Below are 27,487 nucleotides of genomic sequence, written 5' to 3'. Positions count from 1 at the left end.
CTGTCAGCTAAAACTGGTAAATATTCAGACTAAAACTGAAGTGTTTTCTCTTTATGCAGTCTGAATAACTGCTGTATCACAGAAGGAGGTTGTCATGTTCTGGCTGCAGCTCTAAACTCAAACCCTTCAAATCTGACAGAGCTGGATCTGAGTGAGAATAAACTAGGAAACCCAGGAATGAAGATCATCTTGACTCTGTTTGAAAATGTACAGTGTAGACTGGAAAAGCTGAAGTAAGTATTTTAAAAGTGTGTCCCATTAATTACCCAGACTCTAGTGACCCACCACAGCTTCATAAATTTGAAAATATTTTACACTTCTCATCAGGACTGCACAATTAATCAATAAATGAAACAATAAATTGTGATATGGGTTAGTGGAGTTATCAAATCACAAAAGGCTGCTATTTAATTAAATATACAGTCTGCAGTGCCACATGCTTACGAGTGAAATGCATTTACATGAGAGCAGATCATGAGTTAGGGTGAATCCCATTTCTCTGTCTTACCCCTTCCCCTACGTCTTACCCCTAGCCCTTGTCCCTCAAGGTGAAAACATACCACTATGAAATGAGACACCACTTGGTTACGGTTACGTCATCATACACCGTCGCTAGCTGGCTGCTACATCACCAGAGCCGACAAGTGTTGATCACAAACTTTGGATCGTTTTACAAACTTGTTAAAACTGTAGACATGCATGGAGTCCATTCAAGGCTAGTCTGCGGGACTGTTGTGCAAATCAGCAATGTAACGTTAGCGTCGCAAACTAGCGATTTTTTTTAAAAACGTTTCAATTAAGAACATGGTTGCAAATATATATGTACAGGACTGTCTAGAGCACACAACAAGACTGTTGTAATTTTTAAATAAATTATTTAAGCCGAAAATACTTCATTGTTGCCGGTTGCACAGTGTGTTCTGGGTACCCCTTGGTTTCAAGTAAGCTCGCGAAAATGCTGGGTTTTAAGGGGTATCTACCCCTTCCCCTTAGCCCTACCCCTCGATCAAAACGAGAATTGGGATTGGGATCTCACGTGAACGCGCAAAACTAAGGGGAAGGGTAAGACAGAGAAATGGGATTCACCCTTAGTATCAATAAATCCTGTCCTTCAACCAGTGCCCTCCGACATTTAGTATCCAGCACACTGGAAAAGAAGCGCCATGTCTTTAAAATTCACTTTGTTCATTCTTTAAGTGAACTTTTGCCTGCACACTAGTGATTAGATTCACTGTTTTGAAGCTTGAACATCAGAATAGAGCACAGATGTCACATCCAGTGTGTAACGCCTGTGAGATCTGAGTCTGAGTCGCAGCGCTTGTTACTGGAGCTGCCGGAGACAAGGACTCAATTTGGCTTTTTTTTTTAAAGGATAACAGTGGAGTTCAGTTCGCAGATATTTGTGAGGAAACAGCCTCTCTATTAATCTTTAACATGTTTACCACTAAACATTTATTTTGGACTGAGCTATATTTGGAAATAAAAAGAAAATAAATGCTGGTACATAAGTTATGGAGAATTGTTTTATTTTTATTTTGTTTGTTTGTACCTACAAACAAAATTTGACTGACGTAAAACTGAAAGCATTCAATAATTCAGGATCAGATTTAATATGAAGTATATTTTAATCTAAGATGTGGTTTTGGTAATTGTTACAACCGGCTCTAAATTGCAACATGAACGAGAGCCAACACGGACCAGCAAATAGCAAAGAAAAAAAGAGTTTATTTAACAAAAACATAATTAAAGTATTCAAACAATCAGTAGTCAGTGTCAATGTAAGTCAGTACTGAAGAATGCATGGCAGTGGACTGTAAAGTTATGTCTGAACTGGATGTGAACAGAATAAACAATAAAACAAAAGATCAAGCGACAAGCCCAGCTAGCGTGGTCACATCGTTTCCCCCCGTCCTCATCAGCGCTGCAGTCTTTATAGCTCTGCATAATGAGCCTCAGGTGGAAAGACACACCCACAAATCACCAGAACACCTGTAAACCAAACCAAAACAAGAAAAACACAGGCCCAGCACTCACTGGGACATAACAGTAATCTTGATTTATTTCTGATATTTTTGTTTTGGCTAGTAGAAGCTCTGAATGGCTGTTACATGTTAAAAAAATATATGTAATAATTGGCTGGTGAGCGAGTTATTTTGAGCTTATAACATGAATTTGAAAGGTTCACTTAATTTTACATTAATGTAATTTCCAATATTTTTTGGCAGATGATGTTAACAGATTTCACCCGATTTGTACAACGAAGTGTTTATAAACCTGTTGTGAACTAAACACAGAAATTTAAAAGTCACTGTTCAGTTTTCCACCAAAATAAAAGCCTGAGGGCTTAACATTAGAAAGTAAAGAAATTAAGACATAAATATCACAATAGTAAATTTATCATTCCATCCTTCAAAACTGAAATCCTTCTCCAAGCTGCTTGTTCTATGTAGTGTTGTAAGTATGGTTTAGGCTTAAGTATTGTACTGTAAAATACAAAATATTATTATTATTATTATCAAATATTTAAAAAAAAAAGTGTATATATATATATATTTCACAGTGTGATTGTCATGCAGATCTCATATTGGTGGATAAAAGTAGTAGCTAAAGCTGCTATTAGGGTAATTGTATGTATATCTTAATTAGTTTTGTTCTGTCTTCTACAGGTTAAACTGCATCAGTATTACAGATGAAGGTTGTGCTGCTCTGGCATCAGCGTTTAATTCAAACCTCAGAGAGCTGGATCTGAGCAGGAATCAAATAAGAGACTCTGGAGTGACAGAAATCTCCAGGCTGCTGAGAAATTCACAGACACTACAGATACTCAGGTCTGAATCTGGTTAATCTAAACATGAATCAATGTAAAGCTCCAGCTGGTCTGTAAACTGGTGCTGTGTCTCAAGGAATGGGTCAGTAATGTCAAGTTGGTGTAGATACATTTATAAAATATTAACAAACAGATTGCTTTTTTGAGGTGATGGGAAATGTTAATATGTCTTTCTGTAGACTTTCAAACTGCAGTATCACTGAAGAAGGTTATAATACAGTTGCAATCAAAATAGACCTGCAAGACATTTTGCTGTATAGAACACAATTTTATGAAAACAATTCAACAAAGGCATCAGTAAAGTATTAGAGAGAGTTTTTGAATACATTTTTGAGTAATTCTGAGAATGTAACATTGAATGTAAGATTAATGATAAAATTCAAACATTCATGTTCAAAATTATTCAACCCCCAAAAAGACAGATAATCTTTGGTTTTCACTGCTTTGATTTTTAAATTCAACCAGATATTTTCAATGAGAATTAAATCTGGAGACTGAACAGGACACTCATAGAATAACATTCTATGACTGATCCCTGAAACAAGCAGAAGTAGATTACATACAGACTGATCCACCAAAGTCCCAGTTTGGTCACATCACTCCATAAAACATTCTTCCAGAACTCCACAGATCTACCCAAATGAATTTTAGCAAGTTCAAGTCACACTTTTCTTTTCTTGGTCAAGAGTGGTATTCAGCAAGATGCCTCAACATGAAGGCCATTCTTGTCTAGTGTTGTTCTTACACACTGCATTGAAATGGTTTTCCTCCTTTCATTGGTTCATCTTGCAAGTCTTTGGCTGTACATTGCAGGCTTTTGTCAGTTGCTCTGATTAAACATTTTATGATATTATGCTTTTTCTTCAACACCCTCAAAGGTTTTCTGGTACAACACACTTAAAGCTAAGGAATAAGGCTGAGAGCTTTTAATGTCTTGGAAATCTTCATATAGCCTTAGACTTTCTAAAGTAATAAAATTATTTATTCTATAGCTTCTCTATAGGTTTTGTGAGAGCTCTGTTGACTTTGCCATTTTTGCTAACTTCAGCACATGCATGGGCTAACTGCATATGTATGTGTAACAACTCAAGCTAATTTCTAAAGTGAGTTTCTAAAAGCTTAATTTTATTTTGAGACCATTTTATTCCCCACCATGCAAATAAGTGACTTAAAAACAGCAATGTTGAATAATTATGACATACCTCTGTTATTAAAATACTCAGAAATATGACATTATATATTGACATTATCACAAGCTTGTATTTTTAAAGTAATGCAGTCTCTGAGGGGTTGAGTAAATTTGATTGCAACTGTAGGTTATAATTGTGGAAAATAATGCAGAAATTGCATTTGTTGTAGTTTATGTTCACCAATATAGAACTTTACCCTGCTATACCGTGAAAAGGGTCTGTTCAGGCCTAAGATTTTTATTTTATGGAACATGTACTTGTATGACAATCTGTGTTATAAGGAAGAATAACATCTTTTTTAATAGACTTTCAGACTGCAGTATCACTGAAGAAGGTTATAAAGCTCTGTCTTCAGCTCTGAGATCAAACCCTTCACACCTGATAGAGCTGGATCTCACAGGGAATGATCCTGGACAATCAGGAGTGAAGCAGCTCAGTGATTTACTGCAGGATCCAAACTGTCAACTGAAGACACTGAGGTGAGACATGATGAAATAATGCAAAATAAATGATACCTTATGTATAAATATATTATATTATATTATATTTAGGGGTGCACGATATTGGATTTTTGCCAAAATCCAATATGCAGATAATTTAACTCGTTTTGGCCAATAGCTGATGCCGATATATAATTATTTTTAATTTTGGTTAGTTTTTAACAAGAACTTATTTGTTAACTTTTATTTTTGTTTATTTAATTCTATTTTATAATGACAGTACATTGAAGATTTGAAAATAGCTATAAATAAACTATATATTAATCACTGCATTTTTTTATCAGAATGATGCTGTTAACCTTAACATTTTATTTTATGATTTAACATTTGTAAATGATCTAATCAAAAGAGTTGTAAAAATTCTGAATTTTTAGAGCTCATAATTTAAAAAAATATAACATTACACATTAATGAATAAATCAGTAAATATAATATTTAATTTAAGTGTTATGTTTGTTTGTTTTTGTTTTTTTTCCATGTACGCTATAGCTTCTGACCTTTTAAATCAAAACAAAATCATGATTATGGCATCAATTACTGCTTTATTTAATCATAAACACAGTCTAAATATTATTTGTGTATTTTCCTTTCATTTTATTAGAAGTAGGCTGACAGCGCCCCCTACAGAATTAATACTCCTCACCGAGCGTGCATTAGGACCCAGGGGAGGCTGCCGCTGCTGCCACTGCACGTGCTATTACTGTTATTACACCAAAGGCCTCATTCTGTAGATGCATAGCGATTCAAAACAGTGAATCCAGTCACCATTCAGGCAAAACTTTCTTCAAGAATGAGCCACAATGCTGACGTGATCTAATCGCTAGCACACCCTGAGCACATGCGAGTTAATGTATTCCTCTTATCAGCAAGACATATCGGCCTAAGTTTTCATATCGGTCCGATGCTGACATTTACATTTAAAGCCATTCCGATATTGATCCGATAATATCGTGCATCCCACTAATTCACTAATTCAGCAAGGTACATAATTTGTTGCATCAAAAATGTTCAAAATGATCAAACTCAAATGATCAGATGCTGCAGCTGCGGTTGTTTTGATGATAAATCTCAACACTGTTTAGTTGTGTTAAAAGTTACAGGTTAATCAGACATTTTGGGTCACTAGATGTGCTGGTATTCAGTAGTTTGGTGCCTCAATATTTAACATTTATTACTGTTATTGTGGACATTTCTCATGAAAAATATTCAGAGTGACGACTTATCCTGATTGCTTAAACGTTACTGAATGCACTGTAAATCAGTGTTCGAATTGTGTCAAAGCTCTTGGGGGGTCCCCCTAACCAGACCCCCCACCCTCCAAAAAAAAAGAAAAAATAATTAAAACCTTATATAAATGAGATTCATTTTTTTTCTTGTCCGTTATCGTTGAGAGAACCTAATTTAAAAGCTTATTTTCTAGAAGTGTGCATTATTCTGCATCAAATTCTTATATTTAATCAATAAAGTCAATTAGAATAATAAGACATTTGGGGCTGTTACCAAACAAATAAAATCATTATCAACAAAATTCACAGAAGCTGCATCTGAAGAGGCGTTTAGATGTATTTATTTAAACATGCACTGTAGGACATGAATGCATTTAACCTGCAGTTTACAACTGCATAAATAATGTTTTGATATTTTAATATCAAAAAACGTTAAATACTGATATTTGAAATTATTATTTTTTTTAATGAAAATGTACTTTTTTTTTTAAATGTGAAATTAAAACCTCCAGTAGGTGTCAGTAAGTCACTGTTAATTAGTGAGTCATAGCGATTGAACCAAATAATTTAAACGGTTGATTGATTCAGGAACGAAACACTGTCATGTTCCTCAGAGATGCGAAACAGTGCTGTGGCTCTGTTTGGAACCAGTTTTGTTGGCGAAATAGAGCAAAAATAGGCAATAAGGTGTCTAAATTGCTTATGGGAGGCCCGGGATGCCCCAGCCCCCCCTCAATTCGAACACTGCTGTACATTCATTTCCATCAAGCTCAGATTCACAACACTGTAGATCTACTACAGCAGATCTATAACAGGCCACAAACATGTGATGTGTGTCAGGAGAGGATCGGTGGTAATTGACCTATCGGTAAGCCCCTCCCCTCAAACGCAGATGAGCCAATGGCAGTCGAGTATCAGTTGCACGGGGAGCGGAACTCGGACATCTTTAGGTTTCAGCGCCATAGAGAAACACTGGAAGATCCGAAGCTCGCATCGGTTTTATGGGATTTATGCTTCAAAAATGGAAAAACAATGTGCTTGTGGTACTTGTAACACTGATTCCAGGTATCGTGAGAGGATGGGCAATGTAACTTATTTTATTACGTTTCCTGAATCCAAACAAAACGGAGCAAAATATCCCTAATCATTCAACCCCAATCCAAATGAAGACAAAAACGTTAATTTTCTGGTTGTCATACACTCATTAAGTTACAGTTTTCATCTGCTCAAGCAGAACGTTAATGTTATCTTGTGCTTCAGCAAGGTATCTCTGGCTAAAACTAGCTAACGTTAAAGTTAGTGAGTCCATGCTAACGTACAAACCTAAATAGCGGACTGTTCTCGTGTCTTGTACAGTGTAGGTCAAAAACACATAAACGAAGGTCTACATTTCACTGTTTCTTCATATTAAACTGATTAAATGTATATTAATTTAATCGTACCCTGCGATACATGAACAGTGTTGATCCTGCATGTTGTCATCCGTGATCGTAATATGAGACTTCTCCTGCTTGCATTGTGATCTGTAAACCCTTGCTTCGAGTTACCCACTGTATTTATTTTTAAATATTTTATAAATCCCTCCATGGAATATTTAATTCCCATTTGGTGGCCTTCTGTGTCCAAAATTGTGCAAAAACATCGTGGGACAAAGTTTTCACTGCAGCTGTCATTGTAAGACAGTGAGCAACTCTGTTTGTTTGTCCGAGGGAGCAATAGTTACTATGGGGGGCGGAGCTTACCGATAGGTCAATTGTACACACACACACACACACACACACACACACACACACATTCAGTGTCTGAACCTGCAGTTCCTCTCATAATGAGCAGAATTGCTGTTGCATCAACAGACATCAGTTAAATAAAACTATCCGGAGATGATCTAAACCCAGATCATGTTCCCTGTTAGTGGATCAAGTGTTTGAATTCTGCTACATAGCAATAATAATAATAATAATAGTAATAATAAGAAGATCCGGCATCAAAAGATCAACGAAATATATCGTTGTGAATGCTTAGCTGTCACAAGCTAGTTATCTCTTTGCTAACTTTCCTCATCTCCTGCTTAAAAGCCAGAAAGATCTTGAGATTTTTAAAAATCATGATCTAGTGAACTTTTGCCCCTGAGTTTCTTTTAAATTATTTACTTTTAAATTTTGTCTGTCTTTTTAAAAAAACAAAAACAAAGTGTATTTACATGTTCAACTGTTAAAACTTGAACTAGAGGTTTTCATTACAAACAGTGTTTGATAATCTTTAAATGTTTTGTGATGAATTGAATTGAACATTGAATTGAATCCTGCTTCATCTTCTCTTCTGCAGGTTTCTGGGTCCTGCTGCAGATGAAGCCTGTCGGTATGTGACTGGAATTGTGGGTAAAAACCCGTTACTCCTGAGAGAGCTGAATCTGAGTGGACATGAACTAGGAGACACACGAGTGAATCAGATCGCTGCTCTACTGCAGGACAAACACTGTCAACTCAACACACTGCTGTGAGTATCTTACATCATTTCATGTCACATGACTAGTAATGTTACAGTCGTCTATTTTAATGCTCATTTGAGTCTGACCCCACGTTATAAAGCTTGGAAGAGCCAGGGACATTTTTAATATAACTCCGATTATATTTGTCTGAAAGAAGAAATTCACATACATCTAGGATGGCTTGAAGGTGAGTAAATCATGGGGTCATTTTTATTTTTGGGTGAACTCTCCCTTTAAGTGCACAGGGGTTGGAGAAAATAATGTGAACACATTAGAAATAGACAGTATTTTATTAACCCTCTGGGGTCGACAAACGCATATATGCGTTTTGAGGCAGATTTTCCTGATAAGGCCGAAATGAGCTTGAATTACTCTGCCATTTTTGATCGTACAGATAAGAGCAATACACCATTTGAATCTGTAAGGGGTCTACTTTTATTTGTATACACTCATAATAAAAACTAAACTTTGTGCTTTTGAAGAATAAAGAAAACAAACAGGGTGCGCTCTGTCTTCTCCGTCTCCGCAAGCTGCTTTTTGAAACACGTCACTAAAATGAACTGTAACTCAGCAAATACTTCACACAGAGACACGAGAAATATATCTATAGAAAGCTTGACATGTCTACTGTTAAATGAAGTAAGTCTTACCGAAAACAAATATTCTGTGATAAAGTAATCCGTATGAAACCAAGGACATGTTCAGTTTTTCCGTCCGGTCTCATTATCTCTAATTAGGTCACGCCCACGCGCTGCTCGCGCTATTGTTATTACAAACCTCCACGCGAGCCACGCGGCATGTAAACGCCCACACCACCGTAAACAAAGCAGCAACGCGCTCATCTCGGATACTTTTCAGTTTTGGAAGAACACGCTGTGAGGAATAAGCCTTGTATTTACAGCCAGAAGACGCGCTGAGAGGAAAAAGCCTTGTATTTACAGCCAGAAGACGCGCTGAGAGGAAAAAGCTTTGTTTGCCTCACAAACAGAACACGAGCGCAGTTGGAGCCGCGGAGGAGGAGATATTTTATACCGAGTAAGTAATGTTTCTTATTGGCATTCGATAATGTGTTGTTGTGACAAAGTTGAACGCATTTACTGGTGAACTTGTCCCAAACTATAACTCCAGAATAAAATGTGTAAAATCGAGTGCAACATTTTGAAATATGATGAACCTTTCATTGCATTTAAATGTTGCACGACGTGAGGATAGTTATATGTTCTATGCTTTATTTATTTTGAATAGTACAAATATGTAGGCCTATATATTATAATAAATATAATGTACTGTTTTTGCTGTACTTTGTGTGACGGATCAGTGGCCCTCCCCCTCATTATCATCACCACCCCGTCCCTTATTCGCCGCCTTCACCAGGCTCCCGACTGGAGTGGGTGGATGAGAGGAGGCGTGGGATCAACGCTGGCTGGCGGCGTGTGATGAGGCACAGCTGGACTGAATGAAGCCTCATCACCGCCGCTGTTAAATGCCCAGTGCGCCTCCTCGGGAGACCGGTCTCTTCCCCTGCATGCACGCTGGTGTCCTCGTGGGTCCAGGAAGGGTGCGAGAGGGACATCGCGCCACCAAGACGTGAGCTGCCGAACCCGCGGTCCGGACAAAAGCCGCACCCGTATTACGGCCGCCGGACCAGGATGTCGGGCCGCATAAGTCCTACCAAAGGCCGTGGACGACGTGTAAGAGCCGCCAGATGAAGCCGCCGCCTCGCGCCCGGACCCGAGTGGGAGCGCGGCGCCGCCGGACTCCGCCCCTTCCTGGACCCTTCCTCCTGGAACACTGCCCTCCTTCACGAGCCCCGCAGCACGACGAGGACACCAGACCCCTGTTTATTTTGGACACTTCTTTCCTGGACACTTTATTTTGTTAATAAAAGCCTCTCCGAGGCCTGACACCACACCCACTGTGTCTGTCGTTGGCTCCTCCGTCACATTTGGATCAAATAAATGCAGCCTTGGTGAGCTGAAGACACTTCTTACTGTTACTGTTCTACACAAATCTTACTGTTTAAATAATTTGACTGGTAGTGTATGTATTATTATTTGCTTTGTCTTTGTCTGTTCATTGTGTTGCTCACGTCTGTCTTGTTTTCTCATGCAGTTTCCGCTGTTTTCCTGGGTTCCAGTTTCCTGCCACTGTTTTGGATATTTTGGATATTTCACCCACGATGTCTTGACTCTTCTGTTGTTTATTTGTTTGTTTGTTCCTAATAAACTGTTTAACTGCACTCGCAAGTGAATCTCAAGTTATTTTATGTGATAGTTATATGTATACACATTTCTTTTTTCCTCACATTCTTTCTTGTAACTCTTCTCTCTCAGTCACACACCTGACTCAATGGCTCATTATGGAGCTCATTATGCGGGCCTTTGTCTTCTCAGGTGTGAGTCACGCCCTCTCGCATAGAGCCTTTCCACTCAAAAAGTGACTTAGAAAATTTAAATCAATATATTGTTTTCTCTGAATGAGTGAGTTAGATTATTTTCAGATCATTTTGAAGCAAAAATTCTAGGCTACAAGATCCAGTTCTCAAAAGTCTTGTGAACAAATGTTCTGTATGTGTTTTATGGCCTTATTTCAGTGACTTCAAAATTGTAGTTTTTCACTAGCCACGCATAAACGTTTCTTTCTCAAAAACAAAATCATGTACATAAATGCTGCTAACATATTATTGTAGCCCGGTTTGTGCTGTTTACAGTAGAGGGTGACACGGGAGTGCATTTTGAAACCTCTCCCATCCCACTCCCACAAAAAAAAATCCCGTCCCGTCCCAATCCCACGAAAAAACTGGGGGGAAAATCCCGTCCCGCCCACTCCCGGAAGAATTACTCCCATTCCCTCCCACTCCCGTTTTATTTTTTTTAATACGTTTTTTTTTTGGCCGAAATCTGTCAGTTACAGTAAAAATATAGTACAGATCACAGCGTGTTGGGCAACACCTGAAGACGTCATCCCCTCTCGCCCGCAGAAGTTCGTGGAGAAGCGCGTGGGACGGAGAAACGACGGAGACGGCCTCCCAACCACCAAAGGGGTAAGTGACGTTTCCCCACTTGTCATCTTACCCTGTGGTTGGTTGAGGCTGTCGACTAATACCGGTTTCTCTGTCCCTGTTCCGGCCGGTGCGAGAGGGGGGATCGCCCCGGAGAGGAATCCCTGCCCCGCCCACTCCGACCGTATGGAGCCTGGTTGAGGAAGGTAGCACTCCTGCGTGGGCGGCGACCGATGACGGGGATGTCGCTTGGGGGGGGGAATGTGACGGATCAGTGGCCCTCCCCCTCATTATCATCACCACCCCGTCCCTTATTCGCCGCCCTTCACCAGGCTCCCGACTGGAGTGGGTGGATGAGAGGAGGGGCGTGGGATCAACGCGGGCTGGCGGCGTGTGATGAGGCACAGCTGGACTGAATGAAGCCTCATCACCGCCGCTGTTAAATGCCCAGCGCCTCCTCGGGAGACCGGTCTCTTCCCCGCATGCACGCTGGTGTCCTCGTGGGTCCAGGAAGGGTGCGAGAGGACATCGCGCCACCGAAGACGTGAGCTGCCGAACCCGCTGGTCCGGACAAAAGCCGCACCAGACACGGCCGCCGGACCAGGATGTCGGGCCGCATAAGTCCTACCAAAGGCCGTGGACGACGTAAGAGCCGCCGCTGTGATGAAGCCGCCGCCCGCGCCTGGACCCGAGTGGGAGCGCGTGCGGCCGCCGGACTCCGCCTTCCTGGACCCTTCCTCCTGGAACACTGCCCTCCTTCACGAGCCCCGCAGCACGACGAGGACACCAGACCCCCTGTTTATTTTGGACACTTCTTTCCCTGGACACTTTATTTTGTTAATAAAAGCCTCTCCGAGGCCTGACACCACACCCACTGTGTCTGTCGTTGGCTCCTCCCGTCACATTTGGATCAAATAAATGCAGCCTTGGTGAGCTGAAGACACTTCTTACTGTTACTGTTCTACACAAATCTTACTGTTTAAATAATTTGACTGGTAGTGTATGTATTATTATTTGCTTTGTCTTTGTCTGTTCATTGTGTTGCTCACGTCTGTCTTGTTTTCTCATGCAGTTTCTGCTGTTTTCCTGGGTTCCAGTTTCCTGCCACTGTTTTGGATATTTTGGATATTTCACCCACGATGTCTTGACTCTTCTGTTGTTTATTTGTTTGTTTGTTCCTAATAAACTGTTTAACTGCACTCGCAAGTGAATCTCAAGTTATTTTATGTGATAGTTATATGTATACACATTTCTTTTTTCCTCACATTCTTTCTTGTAACTCTTCTCTCTCAGTCACACACCTGACTCAATGGCTCATTATGGAGCTCATTATGCGGGCCTTTGTCTTCTCAGGTGTGAGTCACGCCCTCTCGCATAGAGCCTTTCCACTCAAAAAGTGACTTAGAAAATTTAAATCAATATATTGTTTTCTCTGAATGAGTGAGTTAGATTATTTTCAGATCATTTTGAAGCAAAATTCTAGGCTACAAGATCCAGTTCTCAAAAGTCTTGTGAACAAATGTTCTGTATGTGTTTTATGGCCTTATTTCAGTGACTTCAAAATTGTAGTTTTTCACTAGCCACGCATAAACGTTTCTTTCTCAAAAACAAAATCATGTACATAAATGCTGCTAACATATTATTGTAGCCCGGTTTGTGCTGTTTACAGTAGAGGGTGACACGGGAGTGCATTTTGAAACCTCTCCCATCCCACTCCCACAAAAAAAAATCCCGTCCCGTCCCAATCCCACGAAAAAACTGGGGGGAAAATCCCGTCCCGCCCACTCCCGGAAGAATTACTCCCATTCCCTCCCACTCCCGTTTTATTTTTTTTAATACGTTTTTTTTTTGGCCGAAATCTGTCAGTTACAGTAAAAATATAGTACAGATCACAGCGTGCCCACCTTAGTTTAATAAAAACCCAAAATGTAGTTTTTTTGTTATTATATTGAACTGAAAGCCAGTTTATGCACAGTGTAGGCTACATTGCACACATTACATTTTATGTAAATCATCCATGCTAACACACGTTTTCTGTTTGAATTTAGTTTTTTTGTTTTGCGCAAACTTTGCCCGTTGCTTGCTCGAGTTGCTTGACCCCTCCCTCATATTATTAATTGTTTATAGGCCACATAATAGGCACTTTTTTTTTCTTTTTTTTAGGTTTTTAATATTTATTTTTCAATGTTAATGAGAGTGACACCACAGTTAAAAAACAGGAACATCATTAGGAAATCCTTGGTGGGGGCTGTGCAAGCAAGTTTCTGATGGGGCTATAGCCCCGTCAAGCCCCGCCCTGGCGCCGCCACTGTCGATGAATGATAGTGTGTATTACCACATGGACCAGCCGTTAACGATCTGTCCGTCACGGACTGTGTCATTCACGCAGCCACACCAAAGCAAACAGGAGGAGAGCGAGATGGCAACTAGAACTGAGTTTAGAATTAAAATATACAGTTTATAGTTTATTTATATAAAAGGTATATTTGTGTATAAAGTTGGGTATCATCCCGGTCCCGCCCACTCCCGCTGACATTTTTTCCTGTACCGTCCCAATCACGTGATTCATAGCGATTTTGTTTCCCATCCCGCGGGACTCCCGTGACCCGTGGGAATCCCGAAAAAATGTCAGCCTCTAGTTTACAGTGATATAAGACTTTAGCCATTTATATGTTTATAAGCAACTGAAAAAAGCACAAATGTAAGGGCATGTCAAAACTTCTCCAGGCCCCCAAAACAACCTTAGACCCCAGAGGGTTAAAGGCGGGGTAGGTGATTTGGTTGTTAAACATTTTTTGTCATGCTGGTTGAAAGTCTCTTCACATCCCGATAGCAGTCACTAAAGGTCTAAATGTATTTATATCATCTGTGGAAGGCATAGGACCATACAATGTTCATCCAATTAGATTCTTCGGTCTGAGGTTTATGACAGGCTCCTACCTGACTGTCAAAGCATGTATTTGCATACCTCTGCGCACCCTGTTCACGCAGACATGATACGCCTCAGCACGTTCCAGCAAGAATGAAAGGCGTTATTATTGTAATATTATGCGTTTAGATTTATAAGTATATAATATACCTCCAAGTTGAGAAATCAAAACCCTGAAATAACACTGAGCAAAAAAGCCAGAGTTGTATTTAGTATTATAAAATATATATATATATAAGTCATATCTGTTTCCTCTTATGCCAGATTCTTAAGTTTAATCAATAAATTCAATCTGTTATGCCCCGTCTAGGGTAAAGGCGCAACATGAAAGTACAACAACACAAAGTTTTGAAAAAATGAACGAACAGTATTTTGATGAGAACAATGGTTTAACGATGCAAGTGGGGGAATATTGGCTATTAACAATCAAATTAAATCACTATCAGCAAAATCCATAGATGGATTTTGAATAAATTCTGTTAAGTTTAACTATAACTTTGTAATGTAGTAATATTAAATGATTGCAAAAATGAAATAAGCTACTTTCTTAAACATGAAACTACAACTGCCAGTAGGTGGCAGCAAGTGACTGTCTAAATGAGTGAGTTGAATCCTTAAATCAGCCGATTCGTTTAAAATGCTAATTCGTTTAACTCTGAAAACGACTGTACTTATAGCCTGATTGAATAATTTACTGGTGCGTGAAACACTGAGGAACAAAACGCTGTGCTGCTCAGAGATGCAGCGGTTCTGCTGTTTGTTCTATTTATAAAATGGAAATTTGTGTCTGAAAGTTACTCAGTAACTTGTTTGTTGTACATTTGTGATGTACATTTTGTGCAGATATTCGAAAAAACTGGATTCTTGTTTGTGTGATACACTAACTTCTATAGCAGGGATCCTCAAATCTGGCTCATGAGATCCACTTTCCTGCAGAGTTTAGCTCTAACCCTGATCAAACACACCTGAGCATGCTAATCAATGTCTTCAGGATCATTAGAAAATCACACAAGGTGAGTTTGATAAGTTAAACTCTGCAGGAAAATAATCTCGCGAGTCAGATTTGAGGAACCTTGTCCTATAGCATATATGTTATTAAAAACAGAAACTCATTAAATGGCTATTTATATTTTTTAACATCATTTTGATGACATTTCTGCCGCACTATGTGATGGGAGAGAGTGCTCAAAACTCTTCAGATCGCATAATGTAGTGAAACATTAATATAATACAGAATCATCCTCTGTACAGAAAAAAGGCGAGAACATATGAGAATTTATCATTATCTTTCTAAATGTGTGCTCTTTGGGGCTAAAGCCTTAATGGAGCTGTTTAAAGTAGCCATGTGATCACAAATTAATCGGCGCAGATGCAATTCAATATGTGTGATCATCTATGTGAAATAATCATTAATGCTAGTTTATGCTGTTTGATTATGGCCTCGAAGTTCGTAGTTGGAAGCTCTTAGCCCCGGCTGACCCGTTTAGTCCTTGTCCGCAGTGGAAATGTGGCTAATAATTTCTGACTGATATTTAACTGAACAAATCAAACAAACGTATGTCCAGCCATGGTTGTTTAATTTTATGTTTGAACCTCAGTGGTGACAGCGAGGTCATGGACCCTTACACAACCTGTGATGATGCCTTTCCAAAGTTATCAGCATCATAAAACTTTTTTTATATATTTTAATTTCAAGAAAAAACATGTATTTTTAACACTGCACTTTGTGTTACCTTGGCATTAAATGACAGAAAACTAGTTAACGCTGCTGTGTGAGTGTTTCTAATACACCAGCCGAGGGAGCAGTGCTAAATGAGACATTTTCTCTGTTCTGACCAATGCAGTCGATGTTGACTTCTTTTTTTTTTTTCTCTCTCTTTTGTAAAGTCACAGAAATGCTATCATGGATTTTTCTTCTTGCAATTGTGTAAAATGAAAATGCAAAACTTGCATTTGTTGTAGTTTGCATTCACCAGTATATAACTTTACCCAACTATACTTTGAAAAGGGTTCATTCAGTCCAAAATCCTGTAGTGCATATTTTTATTTCCTTCAGTCTAGAACATGTACTTGTGTGACAAGCTGTGTTATAAGGAAGAATAACATCTTTTTTAATAGACTTTCAGACTGCAGTATCACTGAAGAAGGTTATAAAGCTCTGTCTTCAGCTCTGAGATCAAACCCTTCACACCTGATAGTCCCTGGGAATCGAACCCATGATCTTGGCGTTGCTAGCGCCATGCTCTACTATTTGAGCTACAGGAAAGCCCTAGCTTTCCAGAAGGAAAAACCATGCATTAAGAGCCGGGGGTGAAAACTTTTTAGAATAAAACAGATCCGCGTCATGCTCAGCAGCGGCAGCTCTTAAAGGGATAGCAGCCAACAAAAAAAAAACTAATAACCAGCTGCTGTGATGTCTGTTAATCAAAGATCAAAAGAAAAAAGTGGAAATCAATAACTTTTATAGCTTTAAAGACTCATCTATTAATTTAGAATTTAGTGTTTGATAACTTGTATTCAATTTATTTATATTTCCTACTTGCTGAAGGGCACAAATATGACATTTTATTATAATGGGTTTGTGTGAAAATTATTTTAAGTTCACTTAAATTAGAAGTTATTTTAAGTAGTCTAATAAATGTTAAAATGAATAGCTCTTGTAATGTTGAATGGCTAGTCAGTGGTTAAATATTAGGGGAAAAAACAATCAGCAGTATTGGTATCAGTGAGACTGGCCTTCAGTCATAAAAAAACATGCCATTATAAAAATATACTGTTGTTTCTACATTAATTTGAAGATTGCACAATGTAAAAGTATTTTTTTTAAAACTTTAATGTTAGGTGGGATTAATCGTGATTAATTGTGATATACTATGCACCACCGCATTTGTGTGTGCACTTGAAGAGTGCATGCTACAAGCACAGTATAATGTCTGAGGTGAGAGACTTTTTATTTCTTAAGTTACGAAAATAACAATAGAATAATGACACTGACATCAAGCCTAACAATATCTCATCTGACCACAGATACTGAATCTGATCAAAATAAAAGTTTCGCATCAGAAAAACATTTAGAAGTACAATTTTTGTTGTTGCTGTTGTTTCTTTGACTGTACACTCCACAACCTACTCTAAACGGTTTTTTGTTTCTTCTTGTTTTTATTGTTTGTAGACTCTCAAACTGCAGTATCACTGAAGAAGGTTATAAAGCTCTGTCTTCAGCTCTGAGATCAAACCCTTCACACCTGATAGAGCTGGATCTCACAGGAAATGATCCTGGACAATCAGGAGTGAAGCAGCTCAGTGATTTACTGCAGGATCCAAACTGTCAACTGAACACACTGAGGTGAGACGTGATGAAATAATGCAAAATAAATGATACGCAAGTGAATTAATTACCTTATGTATAAATATATTATATTTAGGGATGCACGATATTGTTTTTTTTCCGAAATCCAATATGCAGATAATTTAACTCATTTTGGCCAATAGCTGAAGCCGATATATAATTATTTTTAATTTTGGTTAGTTTTTAACAAGAACTTATTTGTTAGAATTAAATAAACAACAATAAAGTTATTTTATAATGACAGTACATTGAAGATTTGAAAATAGCTATAAATAAACTATATATTAATCACTGCATTTTTTTTTTTATCAGAATGATGCTGTTAACCTTAACATTTTACTTTATGATTTAAATGATCTAAGCAAAAGAGTTATAAAATTCAGAATTTTTAGAGCTCATAATTTGTTTTAAAAATATAACACATTACACATTAATGAATGAATAATTAAATATAAAATTATTTAATTTAAGTTATGTTTGTGTTTTTTTTTTTTTTCATGTACGCTATAGCTTCTGACCTTTTTAAATCAAAACAAAATCATGATTATGGCATCAATTACTGCTTTATTTAATCATAAACACAGTCTAAATATTATTTGTGTATTTTCCTTTCATTTTATTAGAAGTAGGCCGACAGCGCCCCCTACAGAATTAATACTCCTCACCGAGCGTGCGTTAGGACACTGATTCCAGGTATCCTGAGAGGATGGGCAATATAATTTATTTTATTACATTTCCTGAATCCAAACAAAATGGAGCAAAATATCCCTAATCATTCAACCCCAATCCAGATGAAGACAAAAACGTTCATTTTCTGGTTGTCATACACTCATTAAGTTACAATGTTCATCTGCTCGAGCAGAACGTTAATGTTATCTTGTGCTTCAAGGTATCTCTGGCTAAAACTAGCTAACGTTAAAGTTAGTGAGTCCATGCTAATGTACAAACCTTAATAGCGGACTGTTCTCGTGTCTTGTACAGTGTAGGTCAAAAACACATAAACGAAGGTCTACATTTCATTGCCTCTCCATACTAAACTGATTAAATGTGCATTAATTTAATTGTACCCTGCGATACATGAACAGTGTTGATCCTGCATGTTGTCATCCACGATCGTAATATGAGACTTCTCCCGCTTGCATTGTGATCTGTAAACCCTTGCTTCGAGTTACCCACCGTATTTATTTTTAAATATCTTATAAATCCCTCCATGGAATATTTAATTCCCATTTGATAATCTTTAAATGTTTTGTGATGAATTGAATTGAACATTGAATTGAATCCTGCTTCATCTTCTCTTCTGCAGGTTTGTGGGTCCTGCTGCAGATGAAGCCTGTCAGTATGTGACTGGAATTGTGGGTAAAAACCCGTTACTCCTGAGAGAGCTGAAACTGAGTCTACGTGAACTAGGAGACACACGAGTGAATCAGATCGCTGCTCTACTGCAGGATAAACACTGTCAACTCAACACACTGATGTGAGTATCTTACATCATTTCACATGTTACGTGACTAGTAATGTTACAGTAGTCTATTTTAATGCTCATTTGAGTCTGACCCCACGTTATAAAGCTTGGAAGAGCCAGGACATTTTTAATATAACTCTGATTATATTTGTCTGAAAGAAGAAATTCACATACATCTAGGATGGCTTGAGGGTGAGTAAATCATGGGGTAATTTTTATTTTTGGGTGAACTCTCCCTTTAAGTGCACAGGGGTTGGAGAAAATAATGTGAACACATTAGAAATAGCCAGTGTTTTATTAATGTGTTTACCATCGTTTGCCTTAAATACAGCTTCCAACCTTCTTAGAATAGATTCATACAACTTTTAAACAGACTTCAGTTTAATTTTCTCTCTAACTTCTGCTGTGACTGCTGAATGTGATCATGTTTACTGACTACAAACTGGGGATTGAAGACAAATTTAAAAACATTGACCACCAACATATGCCTTCACAGATGAACTGAAACCCTTTAATGCTTGCTTTGATCGTATAAACACAGAAGCACCCATCAAAGCTGAGCCCCCACCTGACGACCTGACACTCACTTGTTTAACCAGTGAGGTGTGCTTCTACCTGAGCAGGGTGAATGCACATAAAGTGTCTGGCCCTGATGGTCTTCCTGACCGAGTGCTCAGGGTCTGCACAGAACAGCTGGCTGATGTCTTCACACACATTTTCAAGCTCTATTTGCTCCAGACCGTTGTCCCCACCTACTTCAAAACAGTCACCATTGTACCAGTACCAAAACACCACAACTCCATAAAAAATATATATAAATATGTCTCTGTGATTACTCTGCACAATGGCAAACTTGAATCTAATCTAATTACTGGTAGTGTTTGGACATAAATATGTTGGCAGTGTGTGAGCACAACCACCCTACAATGATAAAAATCCACCCACTCCTTGTTTTTTAATCCCCTTTAAACCAAATCAGTCTCATTAGATCTGCTGTTTTGATTCTCTGAGCAGTGTGACATCACATTGTTTAGGCCCCGCCCACAGCTGATGACTGACAGTCCTGCATTACCATAGTTTCTGCTCTCAGAGAGTTGTTTGGTTGTACCATAGATATGTAAAGGTAGATGCCACATTCGACTGCTCCAGATATGTTGTCATTACATTACGTCCATTAATAATCCAGTTGAAGTGGCTGAAGCACTTCATTATTACTTCATTGATTCTGTAGTCAAAATTGCACAATGTTTTTCTGCTGAGTATAGACGGTTTCATTGGGCGCACGCGCCTGGCTCCAAGTTAACTTCCGCTCTGTGTTTGTTTATCGGTCTGGCTAATGGCACCGGCTACAAACGCAGTTAAAGTTAAGTTAGGGCCACAAAAGCGCACATGTGCAGTAACGTTTGTTTATGTTGTTGTCGTTGAAACCGTCTATACAGAAGTTTGTCCAGTTAATACAGTGGAACAAGCTCTTACTTTAAAACTGCACAGTTCAGTCTGAAGCGTCTGTCTAAACATTTGAAACATGAGCTCATTTCTGTCCGCTTCACTTGTTGTCCATACAGCAGGTCAAATACACAACCCAATATCCAATAATTTCAGTTAATAATACCAAAATTACACAAACATTTCACTTTTATCCAGTGAGACAGAACTGTTATCATTGTGTTTATTAATGGGACGCAACAGAATAGTTCTGTGCTGCTGTAGCAGAACATATTCATAGTGTTTATTGATGCTCATATCATCTCTCTGCCATCAAACCACCAGATTAATGAACGTCTAACACAACCAAACAGAACCGGTCCAGACTGGGCTTTATTCTGTGCAGGCATTGGTTCTTCAGCCTTACCTGTTTCAGAGAAATATTACTGTACTTCACATCTACACCCAGACAAACCTACAGTTTTATTTAGATGTGCAAAGTTGAATCCGTGTATCAAAGCTGATCGAGTCACTGGACAGAGCAGAGCGGATGTGTTTACGATGTAGTGATGTGCAGACCAGCATCAGTTTAAGCACAAATACACAGCAGTCACAGCTTTTATTTTAGACAATATGCTCAGTTTTAGACACAAGATGAAATGGGAATTATAGGAAAGAAATAAAAGATATGAAATATTGGTAACACTTTATTTTAGGGTCTCTTAACTAGTTGCTTATTAGCATGCATATTACTAGAATATTAGCCATTTATTAGTAGTAATTAAGCACATATTAATGCCTTATTCTACATTACCTTATTCTACATCCCTAATCCTACCCAATACCTAAATATATTTATTTACGTATATTATTTTCAGGTTTTAGCAACATTTTATTTATTGCACTGTATGGTGTTAACACATGATGAATTACTCTCACATGAACATAACGTGTCTGATTCATTGTCTTTTCTCTTTCTGTCTTCAGTCTGTATAGATGCAGTATTACAGAGAAACAGTGTCTCATCCTGACTTCAGCTCTGAAATCAAACCCATCACACCTGAGAGAACTGAACCTGAGCAGGAATGAACTCGGAGACTCTGGAGTGAAACACCTCAGTGATCTACTGATGAACACACAATGCAAGCTGGAGAAACTAGTGTTAGTATCATTATTACTCCTCCTAGAGCTTTAACTCTACAGACTCCAAACTCAGCCCAGATCTTCAGACTGATCTCGCCGGGTGTGCTATATCTTTTCTAACTGATCAGACTTATGGTTTTCATAAAACTGAAGATTAAAAATCATAAAAATCCCATAGACTTACATTGACGGAATGTTCAAATGAGCCAAGACTATTCAAACTCCAACTGTCAAAATTCAAACTTAAACTCCCAGAATCCTTTGAGACTCAATCAAGCTTCCCTTCTATGTACTATTTCTAACCCATTCAAACTCATTCAAACTCATCTATCTAATATTTCTAATCTATCTATCCTAGCGACATGCTAATCATGCTAGAAAAATGCTAATCCTTACTAGAAATATGCTAGTAACATGCTAATCAAGCTAGCAACATGCTAGTCACTTGCTAATCATGCTAGAAACATGTTAGTGACATACTAATAACGTGCTAATCATGCTAGCAACATGCTAGTCACTTGCTAATCATGCTAGCAACATGCTAGCAGTATGCTAGTAACATGTTAATCATGCTAGAAACATGCTAGCGGAATGCTAATCATGCTAGTAACATGCTAGTCACTTGCTAATCATGCTAGCAACATGCTAGTCACTTGCAAATCATGTTAGCAACATGCTAGTCACTTGCAAATCATGCTAGTCATGCTAGCAGTATGCTAGTAACATGTTAATCATGCTAGAAACATGCTAGCGGAATGCTAATCATGCTAGCAACATGCTAGTAACATGCTAATCATGCTATAAACATGCTAGCGACATGCTAGTCACTTGCTAATCATGCTAGAAACATGCTAGCAACATGCCAGTCACTTGATAATCATGCTAGCAACATGCTAGTAACTTGCTAATCATGCTGTAAACATGCTAGTGACTAGCTAATAATGCTAACAACATACTAGTAAAACCTTAGCAACCACCCCGGGTACCCTAGCAACCGCCTAGCAACACCTTAGCAACCACCCCGGGTACCCTAGCAACCGCGTAGCAACACCTAGCAACCACCCCGGGTACCCTAGCAACCAGCCCGGGTGCCTTAGCAACCACCCCGGGTACCCTAGCAACACCCTAGCAACCACCCCGGGTACCCTAGCAACCACCCAGAGTACCTTAGCAACTGCATAGCAACCACCCGGTACCCTAGCAACACCCTAGCAACCACCCCAAGTACCTTAGCAACTGCATAGCAACACCCTAGCAACCAGCCCAGGTACCTTAGCAACTGCATAGCAACACCTTAGCAACCACCAGAGTTAGCCTAGCAACCATCATAGCAACCACTCTAAGGTCCTTAGAATCTATCTATCTATCTAAAGTCTATCTGTCTTTCTCTATCTATCTATCTATAATCTGATTCTATCTATCAGTCAAACTTTAAGCTTTTAAAATTACTTTAAACTTCAAACTATTTCAGACTGAAACCAATCAAACTTAAAACTTTTAACATTTTTCAAACTTAAACTTTTTAAACTTCTTAAACTTTTAAACTTTTCAAACTTTTAAACTTTCTGGTCCGGCTTTCTCAAGCCAACTTAAAGTTTGTCTCGACAAACGTTTTCATCTAGTTAATAGATGCTGACTTTTCCATTTGTTGACATGACATGGTTAGATTCAGATGGTAAATATATATTATGTTGGGTGTCCATTTTAGAGATAATCACCATGTTTAGAATGAAACATCACATTTAAAAACATGAATCATATCATATAGTAAAATATCATTTGTTACTACTGCAAATATATATTCAATTATTATTGGATCTTCAATACTTTCAGAATCTTTACTTAAAATATATTTTAAAATACAGAAACAAAATCATTTTAATATGAATATATTTTAATGACAGTATATTTATTGAACAAATTATTTTTTTTCAAAATAAGCAGAAAATAGTACAAACTTTGCTAAAGTGATTGTTTTGAACAAGTATTAACTTAGACATTATTTTAAAATCATTATTTTATCTGAAGTATTTGTATCAATACCGTGTGGGGGGTAAAAGACCCCTCTTGCCTCCTCATATATTTATAAGATTTTTAAAGAAAATAAACAACTTGAATGATTTATTTTCACACAAAATCTGTTGCTCCATTAATGTTCAATACAACGTATATATTTTTTCTGCAATTATATATTTTAGGCGAGTGAATAGCACAGTTATTCTTGAGGTGGGCCTTTAGCCCCGTTGTACCCGACTCTTAAAATGTCTTTAGATAAATTATAATTCAGAAACACAATTTTCTTGATTTCTCACACTTAAACTCAACTTTCACATTTTTAATGTTATTTTATAAGTAGTTCTATAGTTGATTCTATATCTTAATCTACTTTGTTAATCTTTTTTTTCTGTTTTTGTTTATGGTCATATAATAAGGTTTTTGGCAATGTTTTATTAATTATTGCACTGTATGGTGTTAACACATGATGAATTACTCTCACATGAACATAACGTGTCTGAATCATTGTCTTTTCTCTTTCTGTCTTCAGTCTGTGTGGATGCAGTATTACAGAGAAACAGTGTCTCATCCTGACTTCAGCTCTGAAATCAAACCCATCACACCTGAGAGAACTGAACCTGAGCTGGAATCAAATAAAAAACACAGGAGTGAATCACTTATGTGACGTACTGAAGGATTCACGCTGTAAACTGGAGAGATTGAGGTCAGTAACATTCACACACAAGAATCAAAATGATTAAAATCACTTCAACAGTTTAAACTAAAACACTTTATACTCAATATCTCACGATGAGTCTGAGTTCACATTATATTTGTGTAAAATTCTTCACCGTAATGATTTGTTTGTAAGATGATCTCTTCCTCTGTTTGTCTCTTTCTAGTCTTTATGACTGTGGCATTACAGATGTTTCTTCTTTAACTCAGTCTTTGAGAAACACAAAAGCTCTGCAGTTTCTAAAAGAGCTTGATCTGAGACGATGATTAGAGACTCAAAGCAGCAGCTCATTGATGTGCTACGAGACTCAAACTGTAAACTGAGGTGAGTAAACTTCACTTTGTGATATTAAAGAGATTAATTTATGATATGTGAACAAATATTAACTTTCAAATATTTGTGAAAAGTTTATAAAATTATCATCAAGCTTTATTTCAAAGGGTTTGTGTCAGAATGAAATGTAAAGTTGATAAAAATTACAGCTTTATACAGCAACAGCTGCTTTATTAATTACATCAGTAATAGTGAATCATTACAGTCTGAAATAGATTTGGTCAGATTGAAGGAAAACGCTGGTAAAATCAGTCAATACTTTACACTTACTTTACTTTCTTTTATTTACTGAGAACAATACAAACATGTTTAAACTAGAGGACAAACAGCTTTAACAAGTGGAACATTTCACTGAAAGGTTTGTTTTAAAGCAAAATCACATTTGTATTTGTTCCTCATCATTTATTATATTTGGTGTACACTCGTTAGTATGTGTTTCTCTTTATATTGACTCAATAGAGACACAAACAGAATGCAATTCATGTTCTGAATGTATTATATTTAAAACACAAATACTGTTTCATAAATACGTATTCAAAATCAAGTATAATTAATCAGATCACAGGATTTTAATGCAACTTTTTACTCAAAAAAAAAAAAGCTGTGATTTGAAATATAGTAACTCATTTGTACTTTGTTCCACTGAACTCTGATCATATTCTCTTCTGTTCCACCTTACAGTGTAGATACACATCCATCACCAGAAGTCCCTGATAGAGATCCATCACCAAAAGGTGATAAATGCTGTATATCATAGTTTGAAGTCGTCTTGAGAGGAGCAGTAAACATCAGGTGAAGATCCACAGAAGAGCTGCACTACTGCGTCTATGAGGAGAAATAAATGTGTGATAAATGTGTAAATGTGATCCATACACGTGAAGAGACTCAGACTTTACAATGAAATAATGCAGCATGTGTGTTAGAAACATGATATTGAATGATTAATGTTGCTTTAGTATTCAAACTAATGATCATTTTGTTTAATTTAAAGCTGGAACAGAGGAAGAAGCTCAGATGAGTCTGTCTGGCTCTTCAGTTTAATAATATTTGTAAAGCATGTACAAAAATGTGGTTTATCACCTTTTTTCAGTATACAGTCTTTTACCCATCATATTACATCTCAGTATTTATACAAACACTGTTAATTATTTAATCATTTATACTTCTCATTTTTCAATTTTCTGTTGCTTCATTACAATTGTACTGTCATTGCTCAATACAATATTTGTATAAATTTCCTATAATTAAAATCACACCTTCTTACATATCTTGTCTATTTTCTCCATCAGTTTTCTTCTGTACCAGACACCAGATCCAGATTTCAGTTATGTATTTATAATACATAACTAGGCATGATGCAAGGCTAATAATTTCCCCAAACTTTGTTTTCTAAATATCTAAACATTGTCAACAACTCTTTGCTACAGTAAATCAAAATGATCATAACATCACCCATAACCCTTTTACTATATGCTGTTTTTATCATGTGTAGCAAGGCTCAAGGACGCCTACAAGGTACACCAATACAACAAATACTCATTACAAAGAAACAATTACAGTGGACATTGGACATTTGACCAATTCAGTAACAAAATAATGCAGTTGCATTTAACACATAAAGTGTAGTAAGGACATAGAAATAGAAAAGACATGGGACAAATACACAATGCAATTTAGTGATAGTGTTGATTAAACAAATATGTTTTAAGCTTTGATTTAAATTCACTGAGAGATGTGACTGTTCTGAGTGTCAGCGGAAGCGAATTGCAAAGTTTGGGTGCCGTGACAGAAAAGGATCCGCCGCCCATTGAAGATAAGTGCAACACAAAAGGCACACAAAGAAGTTCTGAACAAGGAATATAAGAAGAGAGTAGGTCAGAAAGATAGGAAGGAGCAAGACCTTTGATCACTCAGAAAAAGAAAACCGTGAAGCCTCGTGTCTCCAGTCTGCTTAAAAATTGATGGATTTTGAGTGGGACTTTATCTAAGTATTACACACCACAGACCACACACACATCAGACACACTCATCTCACACATGCATCACACATATGCGCATCTAATGCACACACACATCGGACATGCATCACGCACGCACGCACACACACGCACACACACACACACACACACACACACACACACACACACATTCATTCACACACTCTGTTTTTTCAGGTATTCAGTAATTCTTATTCACTCATAAACATTTACTCAGTTGTTCTTTAATTTGTTCACTTAATCTCTGTGTCCAGAGTTCATTTTTTGGACAGCCATCAGAATAATTTGTTAAAGACTTGTTAAAGCAGTTGATTTTTCATTTATACAGCTGAATTGTTCATTTATTGTAATAAATGTAATAATTTTTGAGCTTTGTTTTACCTTTTGCTTTCATTTTGTACAAATGTCAGAATTTGATTTGGGGAATATTTTAAGTTTATTTCTGTTATGATCAATTCTTCCCCATAAATAGCTGAATTTTCATTTATTTTCTTTACTGTTATCTAGGCTTTTTCTAAAAAAGTTATTCAAAAGTTTAATAAAACAAGACATGTTTTGAAACAATACTTTAAAGCTGCTTTCCTTCTGTTACATTTTTAAGTCACTGTTTCAAAAGGTACACACTGTACACTTATATACTTATATACACATTGTAGTAAAACATGGTATTTTGTAGTAAGACTATTAGGGGCAATTTAATAAATCACACTGTTTAGAAAAATATGTATATTGCATAATGTATGCATTATATATATATATATACTTTGAATGTAGAAACAGCATTATGCTGTATTTGCAAAAACAGTCTCCAACTGTAAATTTCACCAACAGTAAGAGAATTTTACAGTGCCTTGCTGGCAACTGTGCTGCCAGTTCTTTACTG

The 27,487-nt window shown here is 37.5% G+C and overlaps 1 protein-coding gene and 1 long non-coding RNA gene across 2 annotated transcripts in view; both read left to right on the top strand.

Moving 5' to 3' along the window:
• The window catches only part of LOC131531225 (NACHT, LRR and PYD domains-containing protein 12-like), a 34,129-nt gene extending 8,257 nt beyond the window's left edge, over positions 1-25,872 (top strand). Inside the window, 11 exon segments of the mRNA XM_058761864.1 lie at positions 60-233; positions 2,667-2,828; positions 4,323-4,496; positions 8,069-8,239; positions 17,334-17,507; positions 18,817-18,987; positions 21,388-21,561; positions 24,089-24,262; positions 24,441-24,535; positions 24,538-24,598; positions 25,289-25,872. Coding sequence (XP_058617847.1) covers positions 60-233; positions 2,667-2,828; positions 4,323-4,496; positions 8,069-8,239; positions 17,334-17,507; positions 18,817-18,987; positions 21,388-21,561; positions 24,089-24,262; positions 24,441-24,535; positions 24,538-24,598; positions 25,289-25,364 — 1,606 coding nt within the window. The 3' untranslated portion in view covers positions 25,365-25,872.
• Positions 11,985-12,431, top strand: LOC131531320 (uncharacterized). The gene is made up of 2 exons (XR_009268634.1): positions 11,985-12,161; positions 12,305-12,431. It is a non-coding gene; the product is annotated as an uncharacterized LOC131531320 (long non-coding RNA).
• Positions 25,873-27,487: the final 1,615 nt, after the last annotated feature.

Source organism: Onychostoma macrolepis, chromosome 22 (genome assembly GCF_012432095.1).
Source record: "Onychostoma macrolepis isolate SWU-2019 chromosome 22, ASM1243209v1, whole genome shotgun sequence".
Lineage (NCBI taxonomy): Eukaryota > Metazoa > Chordata > Actinopteri > Cypriniformes > Cyprinidae > Onychostoma > Onychostoma macrolepis.
This window is presented reverse-complemented; position numbering and strand designations above follow the sequence as displayed.